General features: G+C 45.8%; 1 protein-coding gene across 2 annotated transcripts in view; it reads right to left on the bottom strand.

The window, feature by feature from the left end:
* The window catches only part of CACNA1E (calcium voltage-gated channel subunit alpha1 E), a 444,647-nt gene that overhangs the window by 66,151 nt on the left and 362,249 nt on the right, over nt 1–16,247 (bottom strand). Inside the window, exons 26-28 of one of the 2 annotated variants that reach the window (XM_083445434.1) lie at nt 13,622–13,681; nt 9,973–10,079; nt 8,182–8,193 (exon numbers count right to left, since the gene is read on the bottom strand). In XM_083445434.1, coding sequence (XP_083301560.1) covers nt 8,182–8,193; nt 9,973–10,079; nt 13,622–13,681 — 179 coding nt within the window. The remainder of the gene's footprint in view (nt 1–8,181; nt 8,194–9,972; nt 10,080–13,621; nt 13,682–16,247) is intronic. The other variant, XM_083445435.1, reaches the window with a different exon arrangement.

Here is a 16,247-nt window from a genome sequence, read left to right as displayed (position 1 = left end):
ATTATTATCAAGGACTTAACAATCCCAAAAACTCAGTGTGCATTAAATACTGTAGATTCTTTTTTTTAAAAAAAGAAATTAAAATTTTGAAAGAAAACTCAGCATTACTGAGGAGTTTAAAAAGAAGAAGAATTAGAACTTCAAATTCTCTTGAAGGAAGATGTATAGAACTGATAGGAAAACACCTAACCTCTTGCCACACATCACTCAGAGCTTTTCTCCTGTAAGCAGAAGGCTTCTTCTGTATGATGCCACAAGGCACCTTGGGAAGGCTGCTCTGTTTCAAAGGGATGGAGGACGCCCATTGCAGAAGCTCTCGCCCAAAGCTCCCTTGGGCATGCCCACACATACCGTATTTTTCGCTCCATAAGACACACTTTTTTCCTCTTAAAAAGTAAGGGGCAATATCTGTGCGTCTTATGGAGTGAATGTGTGGTTGATCGCTGGCTCCCTTTCTGGCCCCTTGCCCAGGCCTCCACTGTTGAATGTTCTGCAGATGGAGGCTGTTTGTTTCCCCAGCAACATGTGACTGGCTGAATATCTGTCTGGAAACTGTAGAAACGGCTCCCTTTCCTTTCCTAAAGAAGCTGCAGAACTGTGAGTTGAACCCCATAAAAACAGGATTTTTTCCCTTTGCAAAGTAAGCTCAACAACTTTGAGCTGATCCTCAAAAAACCGGGACTTTTCCCCTTTGCAAAAGAAGCTGCACAACTGAGCTGATCCCCCCCAAAATGGGGCTTTCCCCCTTTCCTCCTCTAAAAACTAGGTGCGTCTTATGGTCAGGTGCATCTTATGGAGCGAAAAATACGGTACTTCCCACAGTATCTTGAAAAAGGCATGCACGGTGATTCTTAGGGCTATATATATTTAAATGCATTTGACCAATTGGGTGAAAAGGCAGGCAGGGCCATCTTAAGCATATCCGGCGCCATGGTGCAAAGATCCCTCCGGCGCCCCACTCCCTTTCCCAGAGTTGACATTTTTTAAGGGCTGGAGGAGGCAGGCAGCGGCTGGAGGGCAGCTTCTCCAGTGGGGAAGAGGCGGAGGCTGGATGCAGTGCCTCCTGGCTCAGCTTGTCGCTTCGTGCCACAGTGGCCACGGCAGGCAGCACACCGAGCGAGCGGGCCTGCACCAAATAAGCGGGGGCGTGTGCGCTGCTCCCGCAAAGTGTCGGCTTGTTTTTTTCCCTTTTAGCCTTCTAGCGCCCTGCACAATTCGGTGCCTGCAGGCTAAAAGGGAAAAAACCGAGCCGACGCTTGGCGAGAGCAGCACATGCACCCTCGCTCACTCAGCGCGCTCGTTTGGTGTTCCCGGACTCTCGCCTGGGGCCCTCCAGAACTTGGCGCCGTGGTGCCCCACACCACTAGCCTCAATGGGTAAGACGGGCCTGAAGGCGGGTAATTTACAGTACAATCGTATTTGTATCCAGGCCTGTGGCCACCTAAACATCCCATTTCCCTTTGAATCAGTTTGTGGGAGGTGGGTTATTTGTTTGTTTTTTGTTTTACTATGTATTTTGTGATCTCATTTTGTGTTTTTATGCTGTGAACCGCCCTCTGATCTTCAGATGAAGGGTGACATCCATTTTTTAAATAATAATAATAGCTATTCAGTGCAGGGCCGGATTTAGGTTTGATGAGGCCCTAAGCTACTGAAGATAATGGGGCCCTTTATATGTCCAGCTGCCCTTTGTCAACAACAAATTGTCGCTTTATTATGCTGAATATATGCTATATGGTAATTTATGGACCTAATAGGTATCTAAAGCCATTTGCACATAACGAAATATGTAATTGCTGAACTGAAATAGTAGGTAAGTAGGTACAGGATTGCAGCCTTAATCAATTAAGGATCACCTAAGAATAGTTATGAAAATGCTTATACTGAGCCAGCACTGTGGGAAGCCAATAACCATACTGCCTATGCATGTGTCGCCATTTTCGTATTATTATTTGCCAGGGTCTTTTGTTCAAGTTCTTCCCTCCAGATACCCTTCCCAGCCACTCTGGGGCTGTTTCTCTACAAGCTGCTCCTCCCTAGGCAGAAGAATGCTTAAAATGATCCCGACCCCGTGGGCAGGGCCCCGTCAGAATGGCACTTTACCCTGGAATCAGCGCCATGCCAGGAGGGAACTGGCTTTTATCGAGAGATTATTAACATTAAACTGCAGCAATACGCACTCCCGGCGTTTCCAGTGTACTTTTAAGATTGCATTCCTGAGTGGTAACAGCTAGTTTCAGATCTAGCACTGTACAATGTATAATTAGAATTATAATTAATGCTATTTTCCCCCCATTGTGCATTACACTTATCAGTGCCTGGTGTCACCCACTGCTTTTACTGCTCAAGTGACCTCGGCTTGCGAGGTTCATCTGTAAATTTTCCCCAGTTTTCTTCCTCCACATTCACATTCGTCATCCTTTCCAGCATTCATCACGGCAATTCTCACATCCCTAAACAGAACAGGCCTCCCTACACATCTGTGGGGCACTTTTCTGTTTCACCACCTGTTCAGTAGTAAAAACAAAACAAAACAAAAAAAAACTTTACCTTACTCACAACTTGCTTTCTGGATGACAACCAGGTCCTAACTCTCCTTCCCTGCCTTCTTCCAGAACTAATTTTTCTGTAAAAAGATTTGTTGGCCAAAGACTTTCTTCTCTAGGGAATTCTTCTACACAGGAGTGGGGAGAAGGTAGATTGGGATCTACAGTGGTACCTCGGGTTACAGACGCTTCAGGTTACAGACTTGGCTAACCCAGAAATAGTACCTCGGGTTAAGAACTTTGCTTCAGGATGAGAACAGAAATCGCTTGGCGGCAGCAGCGGGAGGCCCCATTTGCTAAAGTTGGGCTTCAGGTTAAGAATAGTTTCAGGTTAAGAACGGACCTCCAGAACGAATTAAGTTCTTAACCTGAGGTACCACTGTACTGGAAGATCTCTAGGTCCTTTGAAATACAATGCACAACCACTATGTTTATGAGCTATCTGCACCTCAACCTTAAAATGGGGTAGTTACATAATACAGCGAGACAGCCCCAGCGATATTTTTAGCTTGGCTTATAACGTCTCTTGATTGAAGTTGGTTGCAGCTTCGATTGGAGAGCCTGCTATATTGATTGGTCTCAGAGGAAAGTGCAAATTTCTGCTTAGCCTCCTCTCCAGATCACACTGTGACCTGGATATGTTTTATATTATGGTTTATTTATATACTGCTTTTTGGCTCAGAGGTACCCAAAGCGGTGAACATAATACTGATGCAAAAGGAAAATAGTACAGAAGCACAATTGAATAAAACCAATCAAAGCAGTAGGCATCCACTCAATGCTGAACACAGAGCAGATAAAAAGAGGTGAACCATTCTTTGGCAAGATGCCTAAGACAGGTGGGGCAAACTATTCCCTGCCCCATGCGAAAATGCATGAGGACTCCTGCAAATCTGCCCTGCTCTCCGGAAAAGTCCCTTTGGATTTAAAGGCACACAACTTTTAAGTGCCAGTGGGTTTTGCTGATATTGTAATTAATCCTTAATAATAATAATAATGGGGCAATAATGGGACAATAATAAATTTATGGGACACGGGTGGCGCTGTGGGTTAAACCACAGAGCCTAGGACTTGCCGATCAGAAGGTCACTGGTTCGAATCCCTGCGACGGGGTGAGCTCCCAATGCTCGGTCCCAGCTCCTGCCAACCTAGCAGTTCGAAAGCACATCAAAGTGCAAGTAGATAAATGGGTACCGCTCCGGCAGGAAGGTAAACAGTGTTTCCATGCATTGCTCTGGTTCGCCAGAAGCGGCTTAGTCATGCAGGCCACATGACCCGGAAGCTGTACGCCAGCTCCCTCGGCCAATAAAGCAAGATGAGTGCCGCAACCCCAGAGTCGGCCACGACTGGACCTAATGGTCAGGGGTCCCTTTACCTTTTTAAGAATACTTTATTATTTATACCCTGCCCATCTGTCTGGGTTTCCCAGCCACTTTGGGCAGCTTCCAACCAAATATTAAAAACAATACAGCGTCAGACATTAAAAACCTCCCTAAACAGGGCTGCCTTCAGTTGTCTTTTCAAAGTAAAATAGTTGACATCTGATGGGAGGGCGTTCCACAGGGCAGGCGCTACTGCCGAGAAGGCCCTCTGCCTGGTTCCCTGTAACCTCACTTCTTGCAGCGAGGGAACTGTCAGAAGGCCCTCGGCACTGGACCTCAGTGTCCGGGCTGGATGATGGAGGTGGAGACGCTCCTTCAGGTGTACTGGGCTGAGGCCGTTTAGGGCTTTAAAGGTCAGCACCAACACTTTGAATTGTGCTCAGAAACGTACTGGGAGCCAATGATAGCGCTTGTCTCTTTATAAGCTCCAGGACAACCCAGTTTTTCAAGGATCCCTTCATCCACTGTCTCTGCTACCTGTTGTGGGATGAAACAAGGGGGTAGCCCTAAACACCTGTTTTAACAGACTAGTTCTTCTGGCTGCAGCAGTCATAAGGGAAAGACGGACATTGAGGCAGCAGGAGCTGCTGTCATTGTGAGCTTTCTAAAGAAACAGGCAACACCTCTGGGCAATAAGCCAGGAAACCTCAGTCGCATGCATAGAATAAAGGACAAACAAAAGCGTATTCAGATATGGAAACAGCTTTTAAGGAGTGCTCCTGTGTCTTTAAATTATAAAATGAGAAGCAACTATTACGAATTTCCAGTGAATTTCCAGTGCAGCTTTTGTGGAAAAATTGCCTTATTGTCTAGCTTGACTCACAATGTTTCTCTGAATATTTAACCTAAAAAGGGCCTCCCTGCAATTTCATCTCTATTCTTTATAGCAACGGAGAACAAAAACGTTCTGTCTTCTTAATGGCGGCTTTTAAACAACATCGGAAGATGAGCTACAAGCTCAAAACCCAGCTCAGGTATCGGGAAGAGTGGGAAAAAGAGCAAGGTGTCATCTTGGCTCCAGATTTTGCGGAGTTCAAAACTGCTGGGGGCAGGGAGGTCTCCTCCCCTGGGTTTCAGCTCACAGAGTTACTCTGGCTTACAACTTCCAGTCGCCTCTGTTCCGTTCACAAAAGGGAGCGAGATAAAAGAGAAAATAATTGCCTTCCATTTGTTTTGGACGTGTGCTGGTTTCTGTGTACGGAAATAGAGCGGGAATGACTGGCTGTGGTGTTAAATCCAATTGCCGTCTCACCCACTGCAACAAACCAATAATTTGAAAGCAACGCATAAAACAACTGACAATTTGCTGTCCATTAACAGTACCCAAACTCTGTGGCCTGAAGCAGACACATAATGAAGGCCTAACCAAATGCTATAGCAAAGGCGGGGAACCTGTGGCTCACCAGCAAGCAGGGTCTAATCTAATGGCCAGGGATGGGGAGCACTGTCATTCAGCACCATCTGCAGGACCAAAGGTTCCCCACCCCTGTGCTACACGACAGGACCAATATTGGATCTCTCTGTATCAGGCCCTCCAAGTGTCCCTATTTTCCAGGGAGGTCCCTTGATTTAGAGAAGCCATCCCGGTTTCTGATTTCAACCCCAAATTTCCCACTTTTCCTTAGGATGTCCCTATTTTCATTGGAGAAATGTTGGAGGGCATTGAGTTATGTGACCCCCGAGCCCCCTGAAGGAAATCCTGTATAGGGAAGGCTTTTTAAAAAAAACGTATTTAATGTTTTATTATGTTTTTATGTACCGTATTTTTCGCTCCATAAGACGCACTTTCTTCCTCCTAAAAAGTAAGGGGAAATGTCTGTGCGTCTTATGGAGCGAATGCACTGGACGGCAGAAGGGGTCCCTTGGCTGCTGCTGCAGTCACAAGCTGAGGGATGCCTCTGCAGCCGGAGCCATGGCTCCCGTCCGCCGCTCGCTGTAAAGCAAGCAGAGCAGAAGCCGCTGCCACGCTCTGCGCAGCTCTCACTTTTCTTGCTTTAAAGCAAGAGCCACAGAGAGCATGTCAGAGGCTCTTGCTCTGCTGGCTTTACAGCGAGGCAGAAGGAGTGACGGGCGGGAGCCATGGCTCCCGTCCACCCCTCCTCCTGCCTCGCTGTAAAGCCAGCAAAGCACCTGTCCCGGTGTCTCCTCCTCCTCTTCTTGCTCCAGCGTTGCCGCGCTTTCCAGCGAAGTGGGAGGAGGGATGGGCAAGCAAAGTGAGAGCTGTGCAAAGCGGGACAGAAGCCATACAAGCGGCTCTCGCTTTGCTTGCTTTAAAGCAAGAAAAGCGAGAGCCGCTTACACGCTCTGCGCAGAATGTTTTTTTTTTCTTGTTTTCCTCCTCTAAAAACTAGGTACACCAAGGTTTCTCTTGTCATTTGTGTATCACAAAAAAACAGCATAATAACTGTGGGAAAATATCTACAACATGTTTCATTGTTGGTGGCCAGTGTGTAAGTTCTTGGTTCATGAATTGGTTTAAAGCAGGGTTTGCCAACCTGGTCCCTACTGCCCGCTAGTGGGCGTTTCGGGATTCTAGGTGGGCAGTAGGGGGTTCTATGGCACAAGCTGAATCCTCCTTCCATCGAGCACCAGTGGGCGGTAAGGGAATTTTACCGTCAAGAAAGATTCATTAGTGGGCAGTAGGTATAAAAAGGTTGACTACCCCTGGTTTAAAAAATTAGGAAGAAAAAAGGGAGGAAGAGGAATGGTGAGTGGGGTGGGGAGTGAGGTGTCTTTTCTTCTATCCTTCTACTTACTGTATGTGTGGGGTTTTATGTCAGCTTTACTTGTATGGGTTCTCTTACTATTCACTTGTTGTATTTCCTTGGTGGTGAGAGGGGTTGGGGTGGCCTAGGGGGTGGGTGGTTGTCTTTGGTTGGCTGTAGTGAGATTTGTTTTTGTGTGTGAGTGAGATGTGTTTGGATCAGGTTAGCCAGATTGATTCATATGCTGTGGGCGGATTCTTGTTGTCTTGTTGGGCTGTGTATGTGATAAAGGGTAATCATACCAGGATGAAGGTGTCTTCTTCTATTTGTCCCCATGTCAGTTTCAGTTTATTGGTCAGTTTTTCTAGTAAGGCTGTTTCCCATACTATTTGATGCCATTGGTCCATGTTTACTCCTGACAGGTCTCTCCAGTGTCTGGCTATGATGCTTCTGGCTGCTGAGAGTAGGTAGGTTATGAGCTCTTTATGATGTGAGTGGGCATTATTATCTTGGAAGATGTTTAGTAGGGCCAGTTCTGGGGTGACTTCTAATACTTGTTCAGTTATTTTGCATATTTCTTGTATGATTGATTCCAGAAGAGTTGGATTTTGGGACATTCCCACCACATGTGGAAGTATGTGCCTGTTTTTATGTATGTTGGAAGCTGCCCAGAGTGGCTGGGGCAACCCAGCAAGATGTGTGGGGTATAAATAGTAAAATTATCATTATGGAATGGGACATCCCTATTTTCACTGGAGAAATGTCACAGGGTATGACATACTGTTGACAAAAAAACACTGTTAATTTTCAGAACTTTGGCTCTAAAATTACTAACCAGGTGGGCAAAAGCTGTCATATTATATGCAAACACAATAACTGCTCCCAATAATTACAAGAATAAGTTTTCTTCCATAAAGGCCAAAGTGCCGTTCTTGAAAGGAGTCTATCAACAAGTCTACCTTCAAGCTGATCCTTTTATCCAACGGTCATGCTAATAAATAATGATTCAAAGATCCTTTTGCATCTCCAGCACAGACACAAAGCCATTCCTCATCTGGTTCTTCCTTTCCCAAGCAACTTTGAGACTAATTGTTACCCGCATATCTCAGTATGGTGGCTTTGAAAATTCTGGGTATGAAGGTTTGTGAAAAATTGCAGGAGTTGGACGTTTAAAAATCTTTTACAAGGACCACTTGAAGTAAGATGCTGTTACAAGACTGATATTGGCTGAACAATTCTCGAGTGTTAATGGAAGTGTGGGTTTTGTTTTGTTTTTGGCACAGAAAGCTTCATATTTCATATGTGGTCCCCAGAAAGCATGAATCGGAATCAGAGCCTGTTCTATAATGAGTTCTCTGAATGAGTCTGAAGGGCAGTTACAAAGCACTTTCTGATAGCCCTGACTGCACAAAGCACTTTTCTCGAATGAAAAACAAGTCTATGTGAATGGATAGCAACATAACAGACATAAGCAAACCAGGTTCTTCCATTCAAGCCATGTTTCCCTCACGCCGTATTCCCCCAAAGAGAAACAAAAAGTATAATTACCCCAAAGCATTCCTGTAAGGGCCAGGATGTACAGTCAAAAGCCAGATCGATAGACAGATGGAAAGAAAACAGAAAAGATCAGGAAATGGGCCATCGCCAGAGAGCAAAGGAACAAGGAGGAGACTGTTGGAAGAAGATTTGCATCTGAGAAGAGGAAAAATCCCATCTCCCAGCCTTGCTATCCTGACATTCCACTCCTTCTGCCATCCCAGAACCCCCCCTTCCCCCCCCTTGCCTTGATTCCATTTGCCAACATTACTTTCCCTCCCTAGAGTTAAGAGCACACCTAAAAATGTGAAGAGTGAACACATCAAACATACACTTGCAAACACATGTATCATACAGTTAGACTCATAAGGGGTGGCTGGCTGTCTGGCTGCAGCTCCCTGATCTTCAGAGCAGCTGCCTGGCAGCTAATTAGTAAAAACACAAAACACTAATCATGAGCCCTAAGGGATAGATATGCAATGGCGCTTTGTATGTTTCCAGATGGAGGATGATTTTGGGCAAGCCGATGCAACCGGAATACAAGGAAGCCCAGTAGTAAGTGCCCTGATCAACCAGTGGTTCAGACTGCAGGCACTGGCAGCATGGACCAAACGTAGCATTGCTCATAATGGACAGAAAAGGGACTGCGGGGTGAGGAGGAGAATTTGGAGAAGGAGAATGTGGGCTAAGGGCTTCAGCACCCAGCTGCTGCTTTGCTCCAAATTGCCCTTTCCTGAAACAGTTATTCTTTACAAACCAAACCAAAGCAACCCAAGACCCTAGTGTTTTATTACATATACAGTGTAATGAATATATGTGTCCTCACTACAGACCCAAACTAGTTTGTTTTCAAAGTGCTGTGTTTCTAGAGGGGCAGGTAGGGATCCTAATGCAGGACTCATAGCTCTCAGAAAGCTCCATTCCTTTGGGGTTCTTCCTTAGCTCAGTTGGTGGAGCACGAGACACTTCACCTCAGGGTTGTGGGTTTGAGCCCCACGCTGGGCAAAAGGATTACAGGGGACTAGATGACCCCTGTGGTCGCCTCTGACTCTACAATTCTATGTAACGTGTAGTTTTAAGTTTGCCGTGTACATGTGCCCCAAGAAAAAGAACCGGCTGCATAAATAAAAAAGTACTTGTAGGGTTTTCAGGACGGAGTCTTACCTGCTTGGCCAATGAAGCCAAAATCATAAACATGTTGATATTGAATCAATGGAATATATTTCCAAATTTGAAAGTGCAATATATATGTCAATTGGGCACTCTTAGAAGGGATAGCTTTCTTGTGTTGTAGGGTGAATGCCAAGCTGATTCATGAGTTGGGTAGGGGATGGATGGATGGATAGATGACTGAGAGAATGGAAGGGGGTGAGGGATGTTAGAATTCCTGCTCCATGATTGCAGTCATGGGATTGTGTGAACATGGGGCCCAGCTCATGTATGTCTGGCTGTTCATTTCTTTATTCCTATTGCACATGTTCTAGGGGCGAAACCAGAACAATCTGGGGGCAGCTGGGGGCAGCCCTTCACTTTCCAGATTGCATTTTTTGTTTGTCATTTCCTCCCCTCCCGCCTTCCTGCAATGTCCTTGCATCATTGCAAACACCCCCCTGTCTCACAAATAAATCTCAAGCAGGTGACAGAGGCAAAGGCATTCACTGGATTGACAGAGCATAGATACCAACCTGGGGAGTGTCTGAGCCAGAGTTTCGCTGGCAGCACAGCCCTGAACTGCGCAAGAGCTATTGGAAAGGTGACAGTCTGAATGCTAACAGGGAAAGCTCTAGAAGTGCAGGCACTTACGCCAAAGCAAAGGCCATTAGGGCTCCGACCACCACAATGAAGTCCAGGATGTTCCAGAGATCTCGGAAATAGGAGCCGTCTTGCAGGATTAATCCCTGATCTATCATCTGCGGAAAAAGGTAGAAGCAACTTAGTCATAAAGTCATTGGAATGGGAAAGTGCCACTTTTGTAAACTAAATGTTTTTTGTAAACACGACGGTTTCTGCATCTGATCAGTAAAATTGAAGATAGTTGTATTGTTTTTCCAAGTGAGGTCTTCACTAAAGTAAACTCCCAGGAATTTAAAGGAAGAGACTCTTTCCACACAACCCACCTCCGAAATACAATGGGGCTAGTTCCCCTCTCTTCCTCCGAAAGTCCAACACCACCTCCTTTGTCTTGCTAATATTTAGGTGCAAGTTATTCTCTAGGCACCATGTAGATACTTTTTGAACCTCCCCCCTCTACGCTGATTCATCTCCACCTGTAATTCGACCCATTATGGCAGTATCATCTGCAAACGTAATAACTGCACTAGATGGATCAGATGAAATACAGTCATACGTATACAACGAGTACAGGCAGGGACTCAGCACACATCCCTGTGGGGTCCCAGCGCTGAGCTTCAGGGAGGTAGATGTAACAGGCCCAATCCTCACTGTTTGTGTCTGATCCCTCAGAAAGCTAGTGATATAGCCAGTAGCTTCTGTGACCTCCTTTTTAAAATGGACTGGATGAATTTATGGGAGGAACATTTCTCAACAGCTATCAGACGTAATAGCTAAATGGAATCTCTCCTTTTCAGAGGCAGCATGGCTCAGAAGACCACTCGCTGATTGGCAAAGGAAAAGGGAGACTTGCTTGCAAGTTTCCCTTTAAGCAATCAGTTGGTCAGTTTTTCAATGCAGAGGGGCCTTGAGTTTCCTTTCTCAGTCCCGACATGCCATACAAAATACACCTTTCGATGGTGTGCCCAGGGAAAAGGGCCTGCTTCATCACAGGGCCCTGATTTAGATAAGCCTCGGTCCCACTAGGAGCTTATGAAAACCAGAATGCCAATTTAGCTTCCCAACTGCCAATCTGGCGCCTAATTTTAGAAGCTCTGCTCTGTGGGAGTGACATTTGCAACATGACAGAGATGAGCAAAAGGTTCTGCTTTAAGGAGAGAGAGAGAGAGAGTGGGGTGGCGTATTCAATTTTCTCTTTCTACTCGAGAAACCATTTCACATTCTGTTCCACTGAGGCCAACGCTCATCACCCACAAAGAGGAAGTCACAGAACTTGTCGCTGTAAACCGAGATCGCACCAACAACTCACACCCACGGCTTCTCTTGCAGTGCCTAATTTTGGCAGACTCAGCAAGTGCAGAGAAAGTGAGATTATTCTTGGATTTATTTGGTGTGGGGGTTTCTTTTTACTAGGAAACTCTTCAGTTTTACCCCTTCTGCTTCCTTCCCCATTCCCCCACCAGCTTGTAGAGGAATTTCATAAACTGGACTCCAGCATATCAAGGAATTGGAAGAAAAGACTTGGGGAGGGAGGGAGAGAGAGAGAGAGAGAGAGAGAGAGAGATTGCATGTGGGCACAAATAGTTTGAAAGGTGACGCAGCAGCAGAAGTTCTTGGGTCTCCCTAATAATGTGGCGTCAGGCCCAGCCCACTCCTTGGCATTCCTCCCTCCTGTTATAAGAATTTTAAGGTCTCAAATGTAGTATAAATATTCATAAATGCACACATATCTAAATATATAAACCATATGTCTGAAATAGAATGGGAGAGCAATCCTGAAGCCATTTTGACTCTCCCAGTGACCTCAAATATTCCTCTGCAGTAAGGGAGGCAAATGGGGAAAGCCTTCCCATTGTATTTTTGCTTATGCATCCTGTCTTAAGGGCGTATTTGTGTCTGAATAGGGTTAGCCAGTGACCTGGACTCAGGAACTGAAGTATGAACCATCACCAAAGAATGGCCAGGCTGCCCAGGTAATGCAACCAGTGACCATTATCAGGTATCCTGGCTGACAGAATTTCTGCTGTAGACCACCTCCTTCTGTGATGTATGTATGATGATTTTGGGGTGGTCTTTGGCTAAGGGGGTTGGGCAATGTCCAAAGCCTTTAAAGGTTCCTGCACACTTTTGTTCAGGGTTTCTCCCTCCTTGCAAGGAGGCGAGGGAACTCTGCTGCAACAGAAAAATAAGTATCTGCCTTGATGTCCACTGGATCCTGCCTCTATCCATTCTTCTCTGACTGATCATGGAAACAGGGGACTCAGAGCCCCATGGGGAGTTGGGCAGCAAAAGCCAAACCCCAAATTTTTACATCACTTCCTCCCTCCCTATTTTGCTGACACATGTTACTTTGCTGGACCTTGCTATTGACATAGCTGGTCACCACCTTTGGGGACAGGTTGGAGTTTTTGCAGTTGGCAAATTGGCTCTGGCCCTCTGCCATCCTCATAGCAATTGTCACAACTTTGGCAGCTTAGGCATTGGGTAGGCATAGTCCTGAATGGTTGTAGCCTCTGCCCCCCCTTCTGAAAAAGGGGTATCCCATAGAAGAAGAAGAAGAAGAAGAAGAAGAAGAAGAAGAAGGAGAGGAGGAGGAGGAGGAGGAGGAGTTTGGATTTGATATCCTGCTTTATCACTACCCGAAGGAGTCTCAAAGCGGCTAACATTCTCCTTTCCCTTCCTCCCCCACAACAAACACTCTGTGAGGTGAGTGAGGCTGAGAGACTTCAGAGAAGTGTGACTGGCCCAAGGTAACCCAGCAGCTGCATGTGGAGGAGCTGGGAAGTGAACCCAGTTCCCCATATTACAAGACTACCGCTCTTAACCACTACACCACACTGTAGTTTGGGGAGATCCTTCTGTCTGCTCCCCAGGTGTAGTCCACTTGGGGGACCTACTCCTTGACGTAGGTCAGGGACTCCTTCACTTTTGGTTGACCCCAAATGTAAGTCCTGTCTGCTGGAAGGCTGGAAGTGGTGGGTTCTATCTAATGCCTATGCCAAACCTCTTACATCTGTAGTTGTGGCCTGATTTTACCCAAACAGTAGTAGGCATGTGACAGGGAACTGCCATCGGCTCAGAGGCGAGAGGGGGAAAGGCAGATGGATTACAGAGACCCTCCGAAAATCATGGGAAGCAGCACTTCCTCAGCGGAGGAAGGGAGCCACGTCTTCTAGTGGGGAAGAGTTGCAGGGCTCGGAGGATGCAAGGCGGTGCCAGGACACCTTGCCTGAGCAAAGCGGGGAGGAGGGAGGTCCCCCTTTACCCAAGCCTTCCTTGCACAGTAGGCTTCGTGCAGAGAGGGAAGGCGTAGGGTGGGGGTCAAAAAACTACTTTGCTGGGGAAGATTTAAGGACCGCCCACTATCAGATTCTGCTAGTGAGTGAGCAAAACATGGAACAGAGGCATTCTGCATTCTAAAGGTTTTAGCACCAATAATAAAGCTTTTGAAAAGACCAATGAGGCATCTTGCCTGATCGCTCTCGAGCAACCACCCAATAGCCATAACAGCATACCTTTTTATTCCTGGAATTTGGGTGGTCCAAAGGGCAGGGAGGTGGGAATGCATTGCCACACAAAGGAATGATGGCAAAGCACACTGTAGCAATATCAAAGCTACCATCTTTCCATTGATTTCACGATTCTTTCCCTTGCTTCTTACCTTGATAACCATCTCAAAGGTGAAGACGCCAGTGAAAACATAGTCAAAATATCTCAGGACCTGCAAAGAGAAGAAGAAAAGCTGAAGGATATATTTCTGATGAAAACACTCACATACTTAAGTATCAGCTGTATTATATGCATGTTGTTATGTTCTTTTTCAGAATTCCAAACAGCAGCGCTCACAAATTTTCTTCAATTTACCTGCATAAAAGACTGTTGCAGCAAAACCATAAAGAGCCTTGTGTCGTACCTCAGAGACAAATAAAATCATTATGGCATAAGCTTTCATGGACTACATACAGCTCACTTTACCAAACACATGAAAAGGACTCTAGTTCACAAAAACCTATGCCATAATGAACTTGTAAGGTGCCATAAGACACCGTGTCAGTGTCCCCCAAACTGGTGTTTGGAACTAAAGCAATGAGCCCCAGCTACCACAGCTTTTCTAGCTGAGGCTGGCTGGAATCTGTCAAAACAGGGGCAGTCAACATGGTGCTCTCCAAATTTTGATCCCATCAACCCCAGCCAACAGAACATGTCAAGGATGATGGGTGATGTAGTCCAGAAACATCTGGAGGACATTCTGGTGGCAACTTCTGGTCTAAATTATTTTGGGGGAGAGGCTGATCTATGTTTTTCTATGAATGATGAATCAATTTTATATACCAAAATGCACAATATGTAAAGACAGTGATCAGTGAAACCTTCACTACAGGTCCAGAATGAACACAGACTTTCTATAAGAAACATCTCTGGGCCTGAAGTGAGCAATGCGCAGGCATATTGTGTGAAAGGAGGCACAATACGCTGCTATTGGATGACCTGATTTAGAAAGTGTTTCAGAATCTCTATACAAGTAGAGAAACATAGGTAGTCCTGGAAAAACCATGGCGAGGAAAAAAGACCACAGTGACGCACAATCTGAACTTACGTTAAAATTCAAAAGCTACCATTGGCCAGAGACCTCTGTGGGCACACAGCAGGGTCACATGATCTCCTGGCACCTCAATGGTGAAAGCCATTTGCACTGGAAATTAGAGTGGAAATCAGCCCAGAGGTTCAACAAGAACTGTGCTGGCATGTGATCCCTTTGGGTCTCTTCCAAGAAAAATAGGTTACTGCCTGCCTGTTTCATGAGGAATTCTTGCTAGAATGGCCTGGCAAATTACAGGCAATGCATGGCTGCAATTGGTCAGAAGAGTACGTTCAACTCCCTTTGCTTTCATCGGGAGAGAGATAAGTGCCTCCTTGGTGTTGTCACCAAAGCCACTGACTTTAAAGGGTTTAAATGCCTAGATTGTGCTCCACCAAGGCATCATGTTTGCAGGGCAAAGTGAATAGGTCACCAAGTGGTTAATAGGGACCAAACATAAAAATATTGGCCTCTAGGCCCATTGTCCCATTTATTATCCCATCTGGAGTCTATAAAAACTACCAACAACTGTTGGTCATTACTGCTCCTTAGTCATCAACAACAATTTCATTTTTTTTCTGAAGTGAGTCACATCAGACTGAATGGTGCAGCATGAAGCAACTTATCCATTCTAAGTTCTTTCTTTCTTTTGCAATTATTTTGGATGTAGCTTTTTGCTGCCCCCAGAAGCAGAGAAACAGAAGGCAAGGCTGGTTTAAACAGATTCAGGCCCTCCTCCTTCTTTTGCCTCCACAGGAGATATGGGCAAACACTGTCATATTACATTTTTAAAAAATCATCATTTTATTATAGGCAAAGCTCCTAAAATAAGATGTGTCTATAAAACATAATGCGAACGAAGAGCAGCCCTGATTCTTGCACCAAGGGAGGAAGAAAATAAATAAATGCAGGCCTCAAGTACTGCCTGTCAGTTTAATTAATAATGATTAATAATAACTCCTTGGCCCTACCCTGGCATGAAAAGAAAGCGCCCTGGGGCGACCCTGGCTCCACCTTCCTAACAGCCCCCATCAGAGGAAGCAGGAAGACGCCAGGACAGACCATAGAATCATAGAATCATAGAGTTGGAAGAGACCATAAGGGCCTTCGAGTCCAACCCCCTGCCAAGCAGGAAACACCATCAGAGCACTCCTGACATATGGTTGTCAAGCCTCTGTGTAAAGACCTCCAAAGAAGGAGACTCCACCACACTCCTTGGCAGCAAATTCCACTGTCGAACAGCTCTTACTGTCAGGAAGTTCTTCCTAATGTTTAGGTGGAATCTTCTTTCTTGTAGTTTGGATCCATTGCTCCGTGTCTGCTTCTCTGGAGCAGCAGAAAACAACCTTTTTCCCTCCTCTAGGTGACATCCTTTTATATATTTGAACATGGCTATCATAACACCCCTTAACCTCCTCTTCTCCAGGCTAAACATGCCCAGCTCCCTTAGCCGTTCCTCATAAGGCATCGTTTCCAGGCCTTTGACCATTTTGGTTGCCCTCCTCTGGACACATTCCAGTTTGTCAGTGTCCTTCTTGAACTGTGGTGCCCAGAACTGGACACAGTACTCCAGGTGAGGTCTGACCAGAGCAGAATACAGTGGCACTATAACTTCCCTTGTAGGAAGACCAGCCTCTTTCTTCCATCAATATGCAGAGAAATATGGGGAATGAGGATGGGGAAGCAGCCAGCATGGGCAAGAGCCAGG

Source organism: Podarcis tiliguerta, assembly GCF_965153285.1.
Source record: "Podarcis tiliguerta genome assembly, chromosome: 6".
Lineage (NCBI taxonomy): Eukaryota > Metazoa > Chordata > Lepidosauria > Squamata > Lacertidae > Podarcis > Podarcis tiliguerta.
This window is presented reverse-complemented; position numbering and strand designations above follow the sequence as displayed.